The sequence below is a fragment of the Coregonus clupeaformis genome, unplaced genomic scaffold (genome assembly GCF_020615455.1).
Source record: "Coregonus clupeaformis isolate EN_2021a unplaced genomic scaffold, ASM2061545v1 scaf0754, whole genome shotgun sequence".
Taxonomy (NCBI): domain Eukaryota; kingdom Metazoa; phylum Chordata; class Actinopteri; order Salmoniformes; family Salmonidae; genus Coregonus; species Coregonus clupeaformis.
This window is the reverse complement of record NW_025534209.1, coordinates 135337-155323: the sequence shown is the minus strand read 5'-3', so window position 1 is coordinate 155323 and position 19987 is coordinate 135337. Positions and strand designations below refer to the sequence as shown.

The following is a 19987-nucleotide window of genomic DNA, read 5'->3' as shown; positions in this document are numbered from 1 at the left end:
TGTGTATGTGACCAATACAATTTGATTTGATTTGATATTAAACACCAATGGTATTCACTAAGTTGATGGGTAATATCTAGGGTTATGTTTTACAGCTTTGTCATTCTATTTTATATATGCAAATCATGTTTTACAGCTTTGTAATTCTAGTTTGTATATTAAAATCATCATATTTTATCATTTTATATATTTTTCATGTTTGAAAATTCCATGAAATCCTCGAAAGTTTCCAAAATTCCGGTAGTTTACTGGTAAACTTAGAAAGTTACCGGTAATATACCATCCTTTTGCAACCCTATGCAACACACACGCACACACACTGTAATATTCCAGTACCATGAAGTAATCAGTAGTTACTGCTCCAGGACAGTAGATCGCAGTAATGATACTCTTTTACGCCGTGAACAGAACACGGAAATAATAACCACGCAAAGAACACAGAAAACGCTTCCGTCAGGCAGGCTCATCTGTTCCATACTGTTTGGAAGAATACTAACCGTTGTCAACTTTCATTTTCTTCAAAATGTCCAAACTCCAGTTGTTGAATGTGCTCGTCACTGAACGACTAACAGCAGCTGCTGTGGAGATATTAGGGGCCGTGGAAAAAACGGTAGCAGAGTACCAGGAAGAAATCTCCCGTTCTTAAGACGAGAACGATCGCCTTCAAAGGCTGTTGGACATGGTGACGCAACCAGAGAGAAGGTTACACCGAGCAGGTATGTTGAGTTGAGTTCATGGTTATTGCCACTCAGGCGATATGAATGGAGACTATTGAACAGCCCATATAAGAGACCAGGTGCAGACTCATTTAGGCTATGTACATGCTTTCATTAATCACAAATGTAAAGAACACCTCGTTGGATTGCTAACATTCCCTTGTTATTTGAGGAGCTGTTATTAATGATGAAGTCCAGAATGATAAGAATGTACCTCTCTCCAGACCCTCCGCATCTCTCTCCATCTGTCTCTGAAGAGGAGGTTCCACCTGAGCAGCAGCACTGTGAGCAGGAGTGGAGTCCCCATCATGGGCAGGACGACCCAGAGCCCACACAGATTAAAGAGGAACAGGAGGATCTCAGGACCAGGCAGGAGGAAAAGCTGCTCCAAGAGCTGGAGTTTGATACCAAAGACTCTATATTCGATCCTCCCTGTGTAAATAGTGACTTGGATCAGGAGGACCCACCTCAGCCCTCACAGCTTGACCAAACCCAAACTGTGGACAGAGAGAGGGGTACTCTACCCACCAACACAACTGAAGAGATCAAAACAGAACCTGATGGAGAGGGCTACAGAGTACCAGAACCAACCAATGACACTCAGGCTCTGTCAGTAAATCCAGACTGTTCTGCAAAGGAGAAACCATGTTGGTGTAAAGACTGTGGTAGAGGCTTCTACAATAATATAGGCTTGACTAATCATATGAGGATACACATGTGGGAAAAACAATTTCACTGCAAAGACTGTGGCAAATGTTACAATAACAAAGGAAACTTAACCGGCCATGCAAGAGCTCACATAGGGGATAATTCTAATTGGTGCAAAGATTGTGCCAAATGGTTTGGCAACAAAGGAAACTTGACCATGCATATAAAAAGTACACACGGGCCTAGAGAGGAAAATTCTTATCAGTGCAAAGACTGTGGCAAATGCTTCAACAAGAAGGCAAAATTTACTAGACATAAAATACTACATGCAGCGAAAATTCATCGGTGTAAAGACTGTGACAAATGTTTAAGCACAAAGGTTTACTTAATCAGACATACAAAGCTACACTCAGGAGAAAATCCTTATCACTGTAAAGACTGGCCAATGTTTCAAAGGTAAGGAAAACTCTTGACCCTCCATACAATATATCACACAGGGAAGAAAGCTCACCGTTGTAAAGAATGTGGCAAGTGCTTCAACAAAATGGGAAATTTGACCATCCACATGAGATCTCACACAGGGGAGAAATCATATCAGTGCAAAGACTGTGACAAATGTTTTCCTTATAGGACAGGCTTGATAATGCATACCATGATTCACAAAGGGGAGAAATCATTTTGATGTAATGCCTGTGGCAAAAGCTTCAGACAGACAGCAGCTCTGGGAAGACATATTAAAAGTTGTCACAGCAAGTAGAGATAATGTTTTAACTGTAAGAATCACTTGACACTTGACTGACCATACCTTATCTCACACAGGGGAGAAATTATATGGCTTCATAGTCTGTGGATAACGCTTGAATCACAGTGGGCTCTTGACCAAGCATATGATGTTAAATACAGGAATGTAATTGTATTGCTGTAAAAAAATGTTTCAGTTGCTCATTAGCTTTCATGCTATAATATGAGATATCATACTGGGGAGACATCCTAAAGGTATCCTGTGTGAAATAAAGGCCTTATCACAATGAGCCATTTAAAAGATCTTCAGGTCTGTTTTTATTCACTGCTATAAACAACATGTATATTGTAGCAATCCTCGCTAATGAGCCACCTTGTAATTCTCATAAAGTAGGTTAACCCTGTTGGAAAGATGCAGTAGCGTGATTGCCTTTCACACCAGCAACTCTGGTTCTATTCCCATTCCCTCAGTTCACTAAAATATTTTTTAAAGGTTTTCTTAATGGATGACATTCTGAAATCCTCTCTTACGATGGCAAATTTAATCCATAATTTAGAATATTGCTGTGATGCAGATCCATGTTGACACTCTATTACTTAGATACTGTGGTAGGGACTCAGCCCCACATTCGGACACAATCATTGTTTTGAATGAAAATATAAATCATAAAACAATAGTTATAAATTTAGTAATATTAAATGCGTGCTTTTCTACATGAGGGACTTTTATTGTGAAGGCTGGACCTAGACCGGAAGCGGAAGTGATTCTCTGCTCTTCTCAAACATCGCATTAACGGCAAACTAGGGAGCTATTTAGCTAACATTATCACAGTTTATCCTTCCATTTCGTCGCTAAAGTTAACGTTTATTTCCAATTAAGAATGTCAGAAAGAAAAGTTTTAAACGTGAGTACAATTATTGTTCACTATGTCTGGATTTATTCTCGATTTGCTGAAAACGGGCAGTAGGTTGCTAGCCAGGCTTGACCATTGAAGCAAAACTTTTCAACGCTTAACATGACAGCTAGTTACACAGTAGTAGTAGCTAGCTCAATACGCTTAGCTAGCTATATAGTTAGTAGTCGTACTCATTGTAGCTAGCTAACTAGCTATGTTTCCTACCTATCTTTCCTTTTGAGGATATACTGATATAGAATAGGCTCTCGCTGTAGAATGTTAATCTCTTTATGTGAATTGTGTTATCTAATTCTTGTATGTTTTCCTCTCGTTGTTGTAGCTAATGACTGATAAAGGCAATGTGAATCAGACATTTGTAGTTAAAATACACTGCTGACTGTATTTGCCCTCCTGTAGAAATACTACCCGCCAGACTTCGACCCAGCTAAAATCCCCAAACTCAAGCTCCCTAAAGACAGGCAGTATGTGGTCCGGCTGATGGCTCCCTTCAACATGAGGTATGTCAACACTCTACAACCCTGCCCAGAAACAGCCCCTAGGCCAGTGGGGTACCATGAAGTGTGAGTGCATGAATGTGTGTGTGTGTGTTCTGACCCTGTCCCTGCGTGTGTGACTTGCAGGTGTAAGACGTGTGGGGAGTACATTTACAAGGGGAAGAAGTTCAACGCCCGTAAGGAGACTGTGATGAATGAGCTCTACATGGGACTGCCCATCTTCCGCTTCTACATCAAGTGTACACGATGTCTGGCCGAGATCACCTTTAAGGTAAATCTGTGTTTGTGTGTACTCACCCAGTGTGTGTTGTCTGTAGACTGATCCATAGAACACGGACTACGTCTTAGAACAGTGTGTGTGTACTCACCCACTGTGTGTTGTGTCTATAGACTGATCCGGAGAACACGGACTATGCCATGGAACACGGTGCCACAAGGAACTTCCAGGCGGAGAAACTTCTGGAGGAGGAAGAGAAGAAGATCACGAAGGACAGAGAGGAGGAAGAGTTGAACAACCCTATGAAGGTACACCTCTAGAAACAGTGCTGGAGAACCTGACAGACTGATGATATGTTCTCGGCCAGGTTCTAGAGAACCGTACTGATCGTGTTCCGTTCTAGGTGTTGGAGAACCGAACGCGGGACTCTAAGATGGAGATGGAGGTTCTGGAGAATCTTCAGGAGCTCAAGGAGTTGAACCAGAGACAGGCTTCGGTGGACTTCGAAGGAATGCTGGGAACATACAAAGAGCTGGAGCAGAGGAATAAAGAGAGGGAGAAGGAGGAGGACGAGAGGGAGACACGGTGAGTACAGAGAGAGCGAGGGGAGGAGGAGGAGAAGAACAAAGAGTTCAAGTAAAATAACAAAATGGTTGTGTGTGTATGTGTTACAGGGAGATGCTAGAGAGAGCTCAAGTGAAGAGGTTAAGAGACTCTGACTCTGACTCAGACCAGGAGAGCGAGAGCAGCAGACCAAAGAAGCCCAGCACAGACAGACCTACTGACATCCTCACCACGGACAGACTCACTGACACACAGGTAGCACACACACCGAACACATACGCAGGATTCACAATACATGTTAACCAACATGCCTACTTATGTCCTGTGTGTTGTTTCTGCAGGGCCTGTCAGTAGCGGGGGTGAAGAAGGCCAAGGTGGAGAGCTGGGAGAGAAGTGTGGGGGGGCTGGGAGGTGGAGGGGCACTGGGAACACTGGTTGTAAGGAAGAAACCAGCGACCTCTGTCCCTAAATCTGGTACCACAGTAACTCCTGCAGGCTCTAACACACAGACAGGTGAGCTATGGAGACTTTGACAGAAGCTTTATGGCAGAATCTGCAATATCGAAATGACATCGTATACACCAGGCGATTTTCCTGCTTAAGGCGTCAGCATGCTTCAGTTCGGCTGGCACCTAGCCAAACTCGGCTAACCGAACGAGTGTGCTTGCATACTCCCTTAAAAGACCTTCGCTTGAAAAATGAGAAAAAAGTGGCAATAGTACTTTATCCATTTTGAGACATTGTAGCCAGTTCCTCAAAATAGTCAAATTAATCTAAGATAACTCAAGAAATCTGTCATTCATTTTGACGTGGAGCTCTGTCGCGCAATTTTACATCTAACTAAGATGTTTGGTAAGTATTTCTCAATGAAAACATTTGCATAAAAAATAGTTGTCTCTCGTTGAATGACAACAAATACTTTATTGAAGAATCCCTACTGTTGACCAATCACTGATGAAGGGGCGTAGACTTCGGCTCCGAACTTCGGCTGTTCGGGCACACACACTTTTTTTTCTGGAGGCAAGCAAAAAGAAAACTCACCAAAACGAACAAAAACGTCACAAAATGTCGTCATAATATATGAGCAAACTATTCCGGCTGGGAAGCATGCGGACGCCTTTACAGCAGTCAACAACAACAGGATTCAGGACACTGTCAACACTGTCACTGTTGGCTCTTACCAATGCCTCAATGGAGGGTGCAACCTGAGAAGAGACAATTGTAGCAGTCTTGCCAGATTAGGATTCTGTTGTCTGTTAGCACTGCAGGAAGTCACTCTGTTCTACATGATGTTGTATGGCTGAAGATACTTCTACTGCTGTTTCTGTCATTCTAACCTCGGTACTTCCTGCTTTGCAGATTCAAAGGCAGCTGCTACTGTGCCGACGGAGGCTGCTAAGCCAATCACAGCACAGAATGGGTCGTCGTCACTCAGCCTCCTAGGGGAATATTCCGACAGTGATGACAGTGAATGAGCGAGAGGCTGGCGATGCTTTGGCTAATCCAAATGCTCAGTCATAGTCTGAACTTCGCTGACATGGAACAGAGTTGTATGTGATATGGAAATGTGTTGATATGATGTTGGGCAATTCACTTGTTCCACACAACCCAGAACAGTTTGGGATTTTTAAGATCACAACTCAAGGCTGGTTATTAGGTGTAAGAAAGGGGTTAGTAATTTGATGCCTGTGATGATTTAAAACTACTGTAGTTGTTTCAGAGTGTATAGGAGTGTTAGCGGGCTGAATTTTATCATCCTGCAATGTAATTTGTTTTCACCTGTGATTTTAGAAAATATATTTGGACATTTCTATCTACCCACTACCCTCCAACCCTGTAAAGGTGTTAGTCATGTTTTGGCTTTTCATTAAATAATTATTTTACTCTAAATCAGTGTTTCTCTAAATGTTTTCTGGCACTGTGGCACATTCTAAAGTATTTTCTCTTGTGCCCTACCCAATCTGGAAAAACTGATTTTGAATAAAATGTCTCAGTTCTGGTCCTAGCTAAGTGTTTTAAAGTTGTGTGTTATAGGGCAGGGGTCTCTGAACTGGTCTTGGAGAGACACTGGGTGTGAAGGTTGTAAATGTAGGCCTATGTTGCAGATAGAAAGACAAGGAATAGAGTTTACTTGATAACTTTACCCAAAGACCTCATATTCTCTGCTGTAGTAGGCTGCTTTTGTGAGTTTAGAACATGAAATCAATGTGACAAGCAGATAACTTGAAGTTCAATCAAGGAGCATTTTATGAAAAGTTATCACACTAAATTGGCTACTATACAGGCACTGGTGTGGACTTGACTCAACAACAATCAAGTGATTGTAACAATGGCAACAAAAAGAACTGCTCTCTCTCTCACACACAGTCCAGTCATACTCCCCAGTTGTCCTGGGGAACTAGAAAATTCAGATGTCCTCATTCTCCTCCACCTCCTCATCTGGTATGGAAAATTAGATCTGGCCCCTGTGCCTGCATATTCAGTGTGACACACTTGCATAGTGTCTTGGCCTTGTTGAAATGGATGAGGTTGGGGCGGTTTGAATTTATTGCTGGCTGCATTCAATGCGTTTGGAATGTAAGATGAAACCATCAATACCAGATCAATAGTGCCATCTGCCGGTTTGGTAGGGTATGTTCCTAAAGGGGCTTGACACGCTCTTTATTTGAGCTGCTGAGCTCTCCTGGCAGGCTGGCACGTGCACTGTGGTTGGAGTTTTTGTTTATTCCAAAGATATATGTATTTTTAAGTGAATAGAAAATATATACATTGACCTAAAATATTACAAGCCTGCGTTAAATAGTATAAATATAAACCAATGATTTTTTATTTATTTTTTGTCAGTACATTTTTTGTAAAATGTTGGCCTATTCATTCTCAGTTTTGCTCACACGTCACTATCACTCGGTCGTCACTAGTTACCACAGCCACAAAGTCATAAACCACGCCTATTTCTAAAATGTATCTTCTCAAAATGTGATTTTAAACCTAACCTTAACCACACTGCCAACCCTATGCTTAACTTTAACCTTAAATGAAGACCAAAAAAATAAATAATATTTTACGATACAGGCAATTTTGACTTTGTGGCTGTGGTAACTAATGGAAACCCTTCACTTTCTTGTAGCAAAACAGGTCGGAAGGGGATGGGAGACGGATTCTTCATTATGTTACTAGCTGGAAGTAGCTTGGAAGGAATGCATTAATGAACTGTGCTGATATGGATTGTTTCACGTAGCAGGCTGTTATTCATGTGGGGAACGTTGGGGGTAGGACAGATAAGACTTGTGTTTCTTGCAGATGCGAACACTCTCTCTTTGTAGTCTGTGAAGCTGTCCTTGAACATGGAGTACAGTGGAATGGTGTCTTTTCGGTGCTGACTCCGCAGGTTATTATCATAGCAACTATGCCTGGCAACAAATGGAGTGCCGAGGAGTTGGGACCGGCCCCTGCGCCAACGGATTGGCTGAATGGAGTCTGGACCACACTCAGTCCTTTGCTCTGGTTGGCCAACAGAAGAGGTGGAGGCTTTCTGTCAGAGTATTTGAGAAAGAATCTGTAAACAATAATTCTAGTTAACTGAGTGCCCTGCGTGGTATTTCAGTGGACCCGTATATACGAACCTTCATACTTATCATACATACATTTTGCATATAATAAATTAAGCTTGGATTGAAGATCTCTTGATTCTTATTCCAATAGCAGATTTGAATTACGCAATTTCTAACACTGGTTAAAACAGTTTACAGTAAGTGTATATTTTGCATTATTATTTTGATGTGATATGGAAGTAGAGGGGGTTATGTTTCTAGAACTGTACTGCAATTGAGAATCGATTCACGTTTAGATGGAGTATTTGTCTGTTTTGACTTCCAGAGCCAATTCGCCATTTAAACAGAACATGTAAGGTCCTTGGACTAAGGAGTAACGTTAGGCTCCTTTAGTCCAATATTGGGCTAACTGTAGGGGTGCTCATGTTACTGGGGATCAGAAGTGTCCAGTGCCCGAGAGGCAGGTTGAAGTTGCCAAAGTCAGAGTTGTACAGAAGATGTCATATGCTGAGGCAGTGAAGAAAGTAGAAGAAGATGTGTCAAGGGTAAGGGATCCTAAGAGGCTCCGGGTGAGTAGTATAATTTTGCCAGTACAGAGTGATAGGCCTACGAATGCAATGTGCCTGGTGTAGGATCAGATAGGGTCAAAATAGTGGAATGGGGTGGTGGGGTTTTATTGAGTGAAGGGTTAGTTGGCAATATTTTTTGATATTAGAAAGTATAATGGATTTATACTCCAGTCCAGTTGGTGGCGGTAATGCACTATTAATATTGGATGCTAACCGCCGTAAAACCCCACCAAAGAAGAATACTTTCTTGTAGCTAGCTAAACCTTCTTATTATAGCTCAGTGAGCTAACCATCTCTGGCTAAAATAGTCAAATTAGTTAGCTAGATGGAAATTGTAACGTTAGCCAACTAGCTAGCTAACTGAAATAATATTCTCCAAAATGCATGATTTTTTTTATTTTTTTTGACTGACGTAGCGTAGTTAGTTTACGTTACGTTGGGGGTAGGCAAACTTGTTTTCTTCAGCTCGAGCTGAGGGAAGTAAACTACTGTATCTAGCTAGCTAACGTTAGCTAGTTAGCTACAATGACATTTTAGTGAATTCATGGGGGGTGGACACACAAAATTAAATACGTAATTGGCTAACTGCCCCAATTTCCATCAAAACGTAAGTATTGACAGTGTATCGTTTTTATATTATGCAAATATAAACTGCATAGCTAACGTTAGGTCTTCAATGTTTATCTGCAGCAAACATGACTAGCTGTTAGCTAGGTAGCTAACGTCAGCTGATTATAGCTAGCCAGCCAATAGCCAAACGTTCGTAGGTAGACCGCTGACTAGCTTGTCTGTCGCTTAATAGATTCAAACGAAATATAGCCTTCTTCTTGTAAATAAAAGGATCTGGAAATAAAGTATCTAGCCAGCTAACAAACAGTTGCTACTCTCTCAAACGTTAGTTTGATGAATGCATTCCAGTTCAGCTACCTAGCTTTAGCAAAGCCCAGATCATTCTGTCACAAAGGTAACATAGTTAGCTAGTGTGATTGAAAGATTACTTTATTTTGCTCAATATGTACTATATATGGGCCTTTAAACAACTAGGTCCCAGAGTTTTTCCTGCTCAGGTCTTGTGGTCGGGAAAAACTATTGTCCCTATCATGCCAGTCTTTACTCCTCCTCTCAGGTCCACCGCCAATACCAAGCAAGTTATGTCATTACCTACATTAGAATGTTAATATACCTCGTAGATAAATTGTCTGACCTACCCTGATCACTCACATTGTCCAGTGACTGACTGCCAGACCCAGTGTTTTATTCCCATATTCCCTCACACACCCAGCCTGATAAGCGTCCACTGAATGCCAGTGTGTATTGTTTTTACTGATTCCATTGTCACAGTAAACACATTATTGGAAGTGTTGACAGTGTTAGTTAGATATGATGTAATATTCTGCTCTATTCTCCTTCCCTCAGACCCATGGCAAAGTGGTTAAAGGACTACCTGAACTTCGGCAGCCGGCGTGACGCCCCCCAGCCTCCGCGTCCTGACTACACAGAGAGTGAGATCCTGAGGGCGTACAGAGCCCAGAAAGACCTGGACTTTGAAGACCCCTACCAGAGCGCAGTGAAACCACAAAATGGCTGCTACGGTGGCTGTAGTGGGACAGTAAGCCTGCATGCGTTGCCCGCCTTTGCTTCTGTGCTTCCCAACGATGCAGAGGTGGGCAATGTTATGTCTTATAGGGCATGAACATGTTGTGTTATGACTGTGTTACTACAGCAGAGGAGGCTGGTTGGCTGAGATATAGGAGGACGGGCTCAGTGTAATGGCTGGAATGGGATGGATGGAACAGTATCAAACACATGGTTTTGCAGGTGTTATGACCATATTATTACAGGTGTTTAAAGGTTGTTATAATGTATTCCAGGTGAAGGTGGTGTCTCCCAAACACAGGCTGATCAAGGTGGACTCTCAGGAGTTCAGTCACAGTAAGAGCCCCCTCAGCCCCGTCACCATCCACCAGGAACCGGTATGACATGACAGTTGTTGTTTTTGTTGTTGATCTTCTCCCTCTTTCATGTTCTTTGTATCCACATGATTCTCCTCATTTTCTCACTATCCCACCCACCCTACATCACTCTCTCCAGGTGCTTCCCTCTGCTCCTGCAGCAGTAGGGGACTCAGACACTGACTACTCGGACCCGTTTGACGCCAGACCAGTTCCACGGCTAAGAGCAGATTGGGAGCCTAGCCCCAGCCTACACCTTACCTTGGGCCCCAGCCCCATCACCAGTCCTACCCTGGTAGCCTTCAGCCCTAACCCTATCCTAGGTCTCAGTCTCCGTCCAGGGGACAGCAGCAGCTACATGGAACCCTTTGAAGCCCAGAGGGTTGTCACAGGTTGGTGCTTATAGCTGTTGCCTAGACACCCACACCTTGGACCTCACACCTGGCTGTCTAAAATGACTGACATACATACTGAGATGCATAGACTTATAGTTAATTTATTGAGTGTGTGTGTAGCGCTCCAGCAGGGCCCAGAGCGGGGCCGACCAGGAGTGGACAGTGGAAGGTCAGGGGTTGGGATCGGAGGTCAACTCTATGATGACCCCTACGATGAGAGGACTCGCCATCGCCCCCGGGGGGCGCCACCGCAGCAGCAGGGGAGAGAGTTCCTCAGGGACGAACCGGTAACAATCTTCATCTTCTTCTTTTTCTCTGTTTTGGTTTCATCATCCTCCTACATCCTCTTCTTCTCATTCTCTTCCAGAGAGAGGTCAGAGAGAGCAGGCTGCCCCAGGACGATGAGAGACCAGCTGAGGAGTACGACCAGCCCTGGGAATGGAAGAAGGACAACATCTCCAAAGCTCTAGCAGGTAGATGTATACAGTGTATTCACCCCCCCTTGGCATTTTTCCAATTTTGTTGCCTTACAACCTGTAATTAAAATTGATTTTTTGGTGGGTTCTATCATTTGATTTACACAACATACCTACTACTTTGAAGATGCAAAATATTTTTTATTGTGAGACTAACAAGAAATAAGACAAAAAAACATGTTTCCCCTTAAACCACTCGAGTGTTGCTTTAGCAGTGTGCTTAGGGTCATTGTCCTGCTGGAAGGTGAACCTCCGTCCCAGTCTCAAATCTCTGGAAGACTGAAACAGGTTTCCCTCAAGAATTTCCCTGTATTTAGCACCATCCATCATTCCTTCAATTCTGACCAGTTTCCCAGTCCCTGCCGATGAAAAACATCCCCACAGCATGATGCTGCCACCACCATGCTTCACTGTGGGGATGGTTTTCTCTAGGTGATGAGAGGGGTTGGGTTTGCGCCAGACATAGCATTTTCCTTGATGGCCAAAAAGCTAAATTTTTGTCTCATCTGACCAGACTACCTTCTTCCATATGTTTGGGGAGTCTCTCACATGCCTTTTGGCGAACACCAAATGTGTTTGCTTATTTTTTTCTTTAAGCAATGGCTTTTTTCTGGCCACTCTTCCGTAAAGCCCAGCTCTGTGGAGTGTACAGCTTAAAGTGGTCCTATGGACAGATACTCCAATCTCCGCTGTGGAGCTTTGCAGCTCCTTCAGGGTTATCTTTGTCTCTTTGTTGCCTCTCTGATTAATGCCCTCCTTGCCTGGTCCATGAGTTTTGGTGGGCTGCCTTCTCTTGGCAGGTTTGTTGTGGTGCCATATTCTTAGCATTTTTTTTATAATGGATTTAATGGTGCTCCGTGGGATGTTCAAAGTTTCTGATATTTTTTTATAACTCAACCCTGATCTGTACTTCTCCGCAACTTTGTCCCTGACCTGTTTGGAGAGCTCCTTGGTCTTCATGGTGCCGCTTGCTTGGTGGTGCCCCTTGCTTAGTGGTGTTGCAGACTCTGGGGCCTTTCAAAACAGGTGTGTCTATATATACTGAGATCATGTGACACTTAGATTGCACACATGTGGACTTTATTTAACTAAGTATGTGATTTCTGAAGGTAATTGGTTGCACCAGATCTTATTTAGGGGCTTCGTAGCAAAGGGTGTGAATACATATGCACGCACCACTTTTCCGTTATTTTTTTCATTTCACTTCACCAATTTGGACTATTTTGTGTATGTCCATTACATGAAATCCAAATAAAAATCCATTTAAATTACAGGTTGTAATGCAACAAAATAGAAAAACGCCAAGGGGGATGAATACTTTTGCAAGGCACTGTATATACAGTGGGGGAAAAAAGTATTTAGTCAGCCACCAATTGTGCAAGTTCTCCCACTTAAAAAGATGAGAGAGGCCTGTAATTTTCATCATAGGTACACGTCAACTATGACAGACAAATTGAGATTTTTTTTCCCAGAAAATCACATTGTAGGATTTTTTATGAATTTATTTGCAAATTATGGTGGAAAATAAGTATTTGGTCACCTACAAACAAGCAAGATTTCAGGCTCTCACAGACCTGTAACTTCTTTTTAAAGAGGCTCCTCTGTCCTCCACTCGTTACCTATATTAATGGCACCTGTTTGAACTTGTTATCAGTATAAAAGACACCTGTCCACAACCTCAAACAGTCACACTCCAAACTCCACTATGGCCAAGACCAAAGAGCTGTCAAAGGACACCAGCAACAAAATTGTAGACCTGCACCAGGCTGGGAAGACTGAATCTGCAATAGGTAAGCAGCTTGGTTTGAAGAAATCAACTGTGGGAGCAATTATTAGGAAATGGAAGACATACAAGACCACTGATAATCTCCCTCGATCTGGGGCTCCACGCAAGATCTCACCCCGTGGGGTCAAAATGATCACAAGAACGGTGAGCAAAAATCCCAGAACCACACGGGGGGACCTAGTGAATGACCTGTAGAGAGCTGGGACCAAAGTAACAAAGCCTACCATCAGTAACACACTACGCCGCCAGGGACTCAAATCCTGCAGTGCCAGACGTGTCCCCCTGCTTAAGCCAGTACATGTCCAGGCCCGTCTGAAGATTGCTAGAGTGCATTTGGATGATCCAGAAGAGGATTGGGAGAATGTCATATGGTCAGATGAAACCAAAATAGAACTTTTTGGTAAAAACTCAACTCGTCGTGTTTGGAGGACAAAGAATGCTGAGTTGCATCCAAAGAACACCATACCTACTGTGAAGCATGGGGGTGGAAACATCATGCTTTGGGGCTGTTTTTCTGCAAAGGGACCAGGACGACTGATCCGTGTAAAGGAAAGAATGAATGGGGCCATGTATCGTGAGATTTTGAGTGAAAACCTCCTTCCATCAGCAAGGGCATTGAGGATGAAACGTGGCTGGGTCTTTCAGCATGACAATGATCCCAAACACACCGCCCGGGCAACGAAGGAGTGGCTTTGTAAGAAGCATTTCAAGGTCCTGGAGTGGCCTAGCCAGTCTCCAGATCTCAACCCCATAGAAAATCTTTGGAGGAAGTTGAAAGTCCGTTTTGCCCAGCGACAGCCCCAAAACATCACTGCTCTAGAGGAGATCTGCATGGAGGATTGGGCCAAAATACCAGCAACAGTGTGTGAAAACCTTGTGAAGACTTACAGAAAACGTTTGACCTGTGCCATTGCCAACAAAGGGTATATAACAAAGTATTGAGAAACTTTTGTTATTGACCAAATACTTATTTTCCACCATAATTTGCAAATAAATTCATTAAAACTCCTACAATGTGATTTTCCTCATTTTGTCTGTCATAGTTGACGTGTACCTATGATGAAAATTACAGGCCTCTCTCATCTTTTTAAGTGGGAGAACTTGCACAATTGGTGGCTGACTAAATAGTTTTTTTCCCCACTGTACCTGTTTCCCCGGTATTTAAGTAGTTGGCTAATAAAACTCTCAATTTGTAGTGCAGTTTGAGGGGGCAGAGTGGGAGAGATCGTTAGCCCAGTCAGACCAGGCCAGACTACCCAGAACCAGCCCCACAGACCCAGACCCAGGGGGCGCAGCCAGCCTTCGGCGGCCCGGTGACAACCCCCCTATCCTGGGTGAGAGAGTGGACCCCTGCCTGCCCTTGGAGAGACAGGTGTAAGTACCTCCCCTCAACCTCTGACTCTCAGTATAATTCAAGAAGCCCCCCCTGGCCGTGTGTCACACTGTTTTGTGCCCCTTGCTATGCGTCACACAGTAATATGTCCCCCTTGCAGGTGGTACCATGGTGCTGTGAGTCGTGCAGAGGCAGAGACTCTACTGACGTTGTGCAAAGAGAGTTCCTACCTGGTGAGGAAGAGCCAGACCTGCCCACAAGACTACTCTCTCTCCCTCAGGTACCTTTACACGCTCTCTCCCTCTCGCATTCTCCTGATGTTCTACATTATACCAACCACATCATCGTAAATGGGTTTTCCATGGGTTTTCCATATTTATCTAGGCCCTAATAAGGTGATAAGGATTTTATAACGCCGCTCTCTATTTCTGTCTCTCTCTCTCTTTTGCTCTCGCTCTCTCTTCTCTCCCTTTCAGGAGTTGTCAGGGCTTCATGCATATGAAGTTCACTCGGAGTTCAGAGGGTCGCTACGTCCTGGGAGAGAACAGTCCTCCATTCTCCTCTGTACCAGAGGTCATCCACTACTACACCATGCACAAACTACCTATCAGAGGAGCTGAACACCTGTCTCTGCTCTACCCTGTCATTGTACAGACTCTCTGACCCTTCTCTACTCATTATGTGCATCCCAAATGGCACCCTATTCCCTATGTAGTGCACTACTTTTGTGCTCTCTGTTCAAAAGTAGTGCACTATATAGGGAATAGAGTGGGACACTAATACTAATAGGTGCTGTCGTCTGCAGAGATGCTAACATGGCTGCTGTGGAACTATGTGATGTTATTCTAAGAGCTTCATAATGGTTCTGGGTGGAAACCACAATGGTCAAACTGTATTATATGGCCAAAGGCAAATGCTGTAACAGAGCAGGTTACTGTATGTCAATAGAGTATTATCAATCGTCCCTATGGCACATTGATTAGCTAGCTGTACCAGGGTGGGCGTGTCATCCAATAATGTTATACAGTAGAACACTACATCACTATAGTGGAAAGCTATTATAGAAATGTGCGCTTGAAAGCTATTTCAGTACTTATATGTAAGAATGCTGGTATTATACACTGAGTGTACAAAACATTAGGAACACCTTCCTGATATTGAGTTGCATTTTGCCCTCAGAAAAGCCTCAGTTCGCCGGGGCATGGACTACAAGGTGTCAAGCGTTCCACAGGGATACTGGCCCATGTTGACTCCAATGCTTCCCACAGTTGTCAAGTTGGCTGGATGTCCTTTGGGTGGTGGGCCATTCTTGATACACACAGGAAACTGTTGAGCGTACAAAACCCAGCAGCGTTGCAGTTCTTTACACACTCAAACCGGAGCGCTTGACACCTACTACCATACATTTTAGTCATTTAGCAGACGCTCTTATCCAGAGCAATTAGGGTTAAGTGCCTTGCTCAAGGGCACACCGACAGATCTTTCACCTAGTCGGCTCGGGGATTAGAACCAGCGACCTTTCGGTTACTGGCACAATGCTCTTACCCACTAAGCTACCTGCCGCCCACCCTGTTCAAAGGCACTTAAATATTTTGTCTTGCCCATTCACCCTCTGAATGGCACACGCACAATTCATGTCTTAACAAGTGACATCAATAAGGGATCATAGCTTTCACTGGTCAGTCTGTAATGGAAAGAGCAGGTGTTCCTAATGTTTTGTACACTCAGTGTAGTGTGTTAAAGTGTGAATGTTTTTTGGACTTTGATCATGAAAGCTAAGTAATAATAGGTAGGTTTGTTACTGTGGTGCCGTTTGTAAGATTTTCTCATGTTCTATGAAAATAAAGAGTGAATATATATTTTTTTTTACTTAAGTCTAACCACATACACAGGTAGAGGGTAGAGATAAGGGTTGTTGTTCAGATAAATGTATTTGCTACTTTCCATTGTCCATACTAGTATCATTGCTTCATTCTAATTGGTATGCTTGTGTTTAAATTGGAATTGCAAGAGAAATCGAAAAAATACCAGCATGTGCGTTCAGTAATGGCCTCATTATGAAAGCCTTTCACATCACTCAGTGCGTGACATGAACGATGACATAGATACCGGCGTCACCATAGCAACCACCAGGCGTCAGTATCAGCGCAAGCAGGGATAAACATCAATGGTGCGTTCGTAAATTCACTTTGGCTGGCTATTTAGGGTGTGTTCATAAATTCAGTCTGGAGTGCCAGAGGGTGTGTTCGTAAATTCAGACCGTTGTCAGATTGTCCGTTCGTAAATTCAGCGCGTTTCGCTCTCGGAGCGTTCAGAGCGCACACTATGCTCTGGCGGAGGAGTAGCTAGGGTTGATCAGAGCATTCTGACCTCACAACGGCAGTCAAGCATCCAAGCTAACTGGCTAAAGTTGTCTAGCTTGCTAGCTACTTCCAGAGACAAATGAGAGAACACCTCACTCTAACCATTTTACTCGCCATAGCAGAGCAGGTTAGGCTTTTTTCATGTTATCTAGAGCGTTTGTGACTAACTGTGCTGCTGGCAACAATTTCATTGTTTTTTTGCCAACGTCTACTGACACCGGTCATATTCAATGGGTGTTGCGCGTTCGTAAATTGATCAGTAATTCGGCGCTCTGGCACACTCAAACGCGAGTGCTCTGAAATTGGAGTAGATCGCCAGAGTGAATTTACGAACGCACCCGAGCGTGCTCTGAAATCTGAGTAGATTGCCACAGTGAATATACAAACGCACCCCTACTCCGATTTCAGCGCACTCTAGTCTGAGTGTACCAGAGCGCAGAATAACTAGCTAATGAATGTATGAACGCACAACACCTGTTGAATATTACAGGTATCAGGAAACGTCGGCAAAAAAACGTTATTAAATTGTTGCCAGCAGCATAGTTACAGTAACCAACTCTCTAGATAACCTGAAAACAGCCTAACCTGCTCTGCTAGGGCGAGTGAAACGGTCAGAGTGAGTAGCTAGCAAGCTAGCCAACTATAGCCAGTTAGCTGGGTGCTTGACTGACGTTGTGAGGTCAGAACGCTCGGATCAACCACACTCCTCGGCCAGAGAGTCCTGTGTGCACTCTGAATGAATTTACGAATGGACAATCTGACAAAGCTCTAAATTTACGAACGCACAGAGCGCACTCTGGCACTCCAGAGTGAATTTACGAACCACCCCAAGTTGATTGCGAGGAAGTGGCAGGTAGGCTACGTGATAGAATAACGTGATAACGTGTGCAAATATTTTGAGCTGCTAATCGTGGATATTGCGTTTACTTTATAAAAACGTATCTGTTTAATACTGTGTACTCATGCATTGACTCACTAGCCTATGTGATCATTGTTCAAGGTGCATTTTTCCTGCTGTTGTAGTAAAAAAAGTATTTGGCGCATAGTTGAGAGAAAGTTCAACTTATTTTCTTACAAGTGGTGGTCATTTTTGTCATTTAGCAGACGCTCTTATCCAGAGCGACTTACAGTTAGTGCATACATTTTCATACTGGTCCCCCGTGGGAATCGAACCCACAACCCTGGCGTTGCAAGCTGAGCTACACGGGACTACGACCGTGGTCATGACAGCTCTTAGCTCTTATGTCATGTTTATGCCATTGTTGGGCTATTTCCATGTCATAATGAGGTGTTATTGTTACCCCTTTGACTTTGCTCTTGTCTCCAATTGAAGAAAAGGTGTGTGTAGCCTACTGTGTGTACTGTGTTCAGAGACATTTAAAGGGAAATACAATAAACAGACTTTTTAGTGTTATGCTTCAACAGCTCACGTATCCATGGCTACCCGGATGGAGCAACTTGCCCAGCCCAAACCCAACCTGCTCCGATTCCCCGACCGGTACTGACACACACACACACACACACACACACACACACACACACACACACACACACACACACACACAGAGACTGATCATCTGCTTATTTTCCTTCCAGCCGGTCAGTCTACTGGCTAGATGAACTCCCACCTGAAAGAAATTGCTCCACCACCACATTTGGTAAGATCAAATCAAATGGTATTTGTCACATACACGTGTTTAGCAGATGTTATAGCGGGTGTAGTGAAATGCTTGTGCTTCTAGTGCCGACAGTGCAGTAATATCTAACAAGTAATATCTAACAATTACCCCACTCTCTTTCTGTTCCTATCCCTTTTTCAGTCTCCCGCCCCCTGTCTCTATTTCTGTCTCTTTGATGTTTGTGTTGAGGATAATTGACTTTATAATGACCTTTTTAATATTATTGTTTTTGTTGTAGAGTTGACACCCCGCTGGTCCCAGCTGTGTGGCAGGAAGCTGCTTAATGCTGGGTTTGAACAGAGCAGGTGAGACTTCATATTGTATCATAATTATTTATGTTAATGATGTGTATAATGCATGATGTCTATGATGACTCTTGATGACTCTCCTCTCCTCCCGCTCCAGATCATCTCCCCAATGGGAGGTCAGTGTAGCAGCTCTGAGGGCCTGTCCATCCAATAGAGTGTGTTCTCTGGCTTTACCCCGCCTCCCAACAGCAGGCTGGGAACCTGACCGCCCCCTGCTGGCCTCAGTGAGTACCACACACACACCTCAATTTATAACCCACTCTATCTCGGTGTATCTATCTATCTATCTATCTCTTGTTTCCTCTCTTTGTGTGTCTCTCTCTCACTCTATATATCTCTAGTTGAGCAGAGCAGTGCAGACTGCAGTAGCCAGTCCTAGGGTCTGCCAGTTGGCCCGTCCCAAGCGGAGGCAGGGTCTCTATTCGCCCCATTTGTCCAAGACCTCACTGGCACCCCCCCACCCAGCTGCAACCTCCTCCCGACTACAGCTCCTCGCAAGTAAGACACTTAGAATACCTCGTATTTACCTCGCACAGTAACGTTTAATAACGGCCACCCAACAACATTGCAAAGTACATGTAGTGTTCATTTTTTGCCTGAAAATTGTTGGTACTCTATCTACCTCTGTCTCGCACACACACTCTCTCTCTCCATTACTCTCTCTGTCTCCTTCCTCCTCCACACCCCACCTCCCCTCTCCCAGTCCCTAAGTCTGACCACCCCCAGTACGCCCAGGACCGTCCAGTCAGCTGGCCAGTGCCGGGGCCGGTGAGGAAGGCAGTAGCCAGTGAGAGGGTGCATGTCCTTTCACGTCCCAACCAGCGGAAGGCGCTGTTCCAAGGCTACAACCCGTACACGGTTACCCTAGCTGCACGCTCCGCTAGCGCCTCGCCACGCCTACAGGTGAGCTGTGTTTCTCTCATTTACTAATTTATTAAAATAATTTAATTTAAATGTCATTAGTTTGTCTGTTTGTTTGTTACAGGAGCTTTGTCTGCCCCTGCCGCGGAAATGCAAGGGCAAATAGACAAATGCATCTCATCTCACACCTCTACAGTACCTCCGGCCGCCTCTTCTTCAGATACTATATCTCCTATACAGCATGTCTATGTCCCTGATCACCACTGCTCCATAATAAAGACAATCCATGATATCAGTGAGACATGTTGCTGGGTCTTTATGTGGTCCAATGGGACCACTGGCTTTAGAAGGTGGATTGTTTACTCCTGCAACGTTCAACAGCGTGCTGTTCATTCAACTGAACTGAAGTGATTTTCT

The 19987-nt window shown here is 43.9% G+C and overlaps 4 protein-coding genes across 8 annotated transcripts; all 4 read left to right on the top strand.

Moving 5' to 3' along the window:
* The first annotated feature begins 446 nt into the window (after window positions 1–446).
* LOC121560178 (zinc finger protein 846) lies at window positions 447–2409 on the top strand. Its single transcript, XM_041873205.2, has 2 exons — window positions 447–716; window positions 941–2409. The coding sequence occupies exons 1-2, from the start codon at window positions 680–682 to the stop codon at window positions 1822–1824; spliced, it is 921 nt and encodes a 306-aa protein (XP_041729139.1). The 5' UTR covers window positions 447–679; the 3' UTR covers window positions 1825–2409.
* Window positions 2410–2860: 451 nt separating this feature from the next.
* Window positions 2861–6187, top strand: yju2 (YJU2 splicing factor homolog). The gene is made up of 8 exons (XM_041873218.1): window positions 2861–3010; window positions 3419–3519; window positions 3643–3787; window positions 3907–4041; window positions 4137–4318; window positions 4408–4552; window positions 4639–4810; window positions 5657–6187. Exons 1-8 carry the CDS (start codon window positions 2987–2989, stop codon window positions 5770–5772), a joined length of 1020 nt encoding a protein of 339 aa, XP_041729152.1. The 5' UTR covers window positions 2861–2986; the 3' UTR covers window positions 5773–6187.
* Window positions 6188–8662: 2475 nt separating this feature from the next.
* On the top strand, window positions 8663–15548 carry LOC121560180 (SH2 domain-containing adapter protein F). Of its 2 annotated transcripts, none has more exons than XM_041873211.2 (9): window positions 8663–9024; window positions 9834–10026; window positions 10289–10390; window positions 10509–10761; window positions 10885–11051; window positions 11132–11237; window positions 14223–14400; window positions 14520–14639; window positions 14836–15548. In XM_041873211.2, the coding sequence occupies exons 2-9, from the start codon at window positions 9838–9840 to the stop codon at window positions 15020–15022; spliced, it is 1302 nt and encodes a 433-aa protein (XP_041729145.1). In that variant the 5' UTR covers window positions 8663–9024; window positions 9834–9837; the 3' UTR covers window positions 15023–15548. The 2 variants fall into 2 exon arrangements, with proteins under 2 accessions (XP_041729145.1, XP_041729144.1); XM_041873210.2 differs by having other exon boundaries at window positions 9834–10080.
* Window positions 15549–16015: 467 nt separating this feature from the next.
* Window positions 16016–19869, top strand: theg (theg spermatid protein). Of its 4 annotated transcripts, none has more exons than XM_041873216.2 (8): window positions 16016–16529; window positions 18148–18220; window positions 18319–18380; window positions 18640–18706; window positions 18807–18933; window positions 19051–19207; window positions 19413–19612; window positions 19695–19869. In XM_041873216.2, the coding sequence occupies exons 2-8, from the start codon at window positions 18159–18161 to the stop codon at window positions 19734–19736; spliced, it is 717 nt and encodes a 238-aa protein (XP_041729150.1). In that variant the 5' UTR covers window positions 16016–16529; window positions 18148–18158; the 3' UTR covers window positions 19737–19869. The 4 variants fall into 4 exon arrangements, with proteins under 4 accessions (XP_041729150.1, XP_041729147.1, XP_041729149.1 ...); XM_041873213.2 differs by having other exon boundaries at window positions 18132–18220; XM_041873215.2 differs by lacking the exon at window positions 16016–16529 and adding an exon at window positions 16614–17575.
* The last annotated feature ends 118 nt before the right edge of the window (window positions 19870–19987 follow it).

What these genes read in the sequence shown, in the direction of transcription:
- yju2 (XM_041873218.1), top strand. Translation starts at nt 2,987, where the DNA reads ATGTCAGAAAGAAAAGTTTTAAAC. An exon ending in CAGAAAGAAAAGTTTTAAAC is followed by an intron (nt 3,011 to 3,418) that starts GTGAGTACAATT and finishes GCCCTCCTGTAG; the next exon opens with AAATACTACCCGCCAGACTT. An exon ending in AGGCTCTAACACACAGACAG is followed by an intron (nt 4,811 to 5,656) that starts GTGAGCTATGGA and finishes CCTGCTTTGCAG; the next exon opens with ATTCAAAGGCAGCTGCTACT.
- LOC121560180 (XM_041873210.2), top strand. Translation starts at nt 9,838, where the DNA reads ATGGCAAAGTGGTTAAAGGACTACCTGAACTTCGGCAGCCGGCGTGAC. An exon ending in TGCTTCCCAACGATGCAGAG is followed by an intron (nt 10,081 to 10,288) that starts GTGGGCAATGTT and finishes AATGTATTCCAG; the next exon opens with GTGAAGGTGGTGTCTCCCAA. An exon ending in TCACCATCCACCAGGAACCG is followed by an intron (nt 10,391 to 10,508) that starts GTATGACATGAC and finishes CACTCTCTCCAG; the next exon opens with GTGCTTCCCTCTGCTCCTGC.
- theg (XM_041873213.2), top strand. An exon ending in CTGCTCCGATTCCCCGACCG is followed by an intron (nt 18,221 to 18,318) that starts GTACTGACACAC and finishes TTTTCCTTCCAG; the next exon opens with CCGGTCAGTCTACTGGCTAG. An exon ending in GCGCCTCGCCACGCCTACAG is followed by an intron (nt 19,613 to 19,694) that starts GTGAGCTGTGTT and finishes TGTTTGTTACAG; the next exon opens with GAGCTTTGTCTGCCCCTGCC.
- LOC121560178 (XM_041873205.2), top strand. Translation starts at nt 680, where the DNA reads ATGGTGACGCAACCAGAGAGAAGGTTACACCGAGCAG. An exon ending in GAGAAGGTTACACCGAGCAG is followed by an intron (nt 717 to 940) that starts GTATGTTGAGTT and finishes ACCTCTCTCCAG; the next exon opens with ACCCTCCGCATCTCTCTCCA.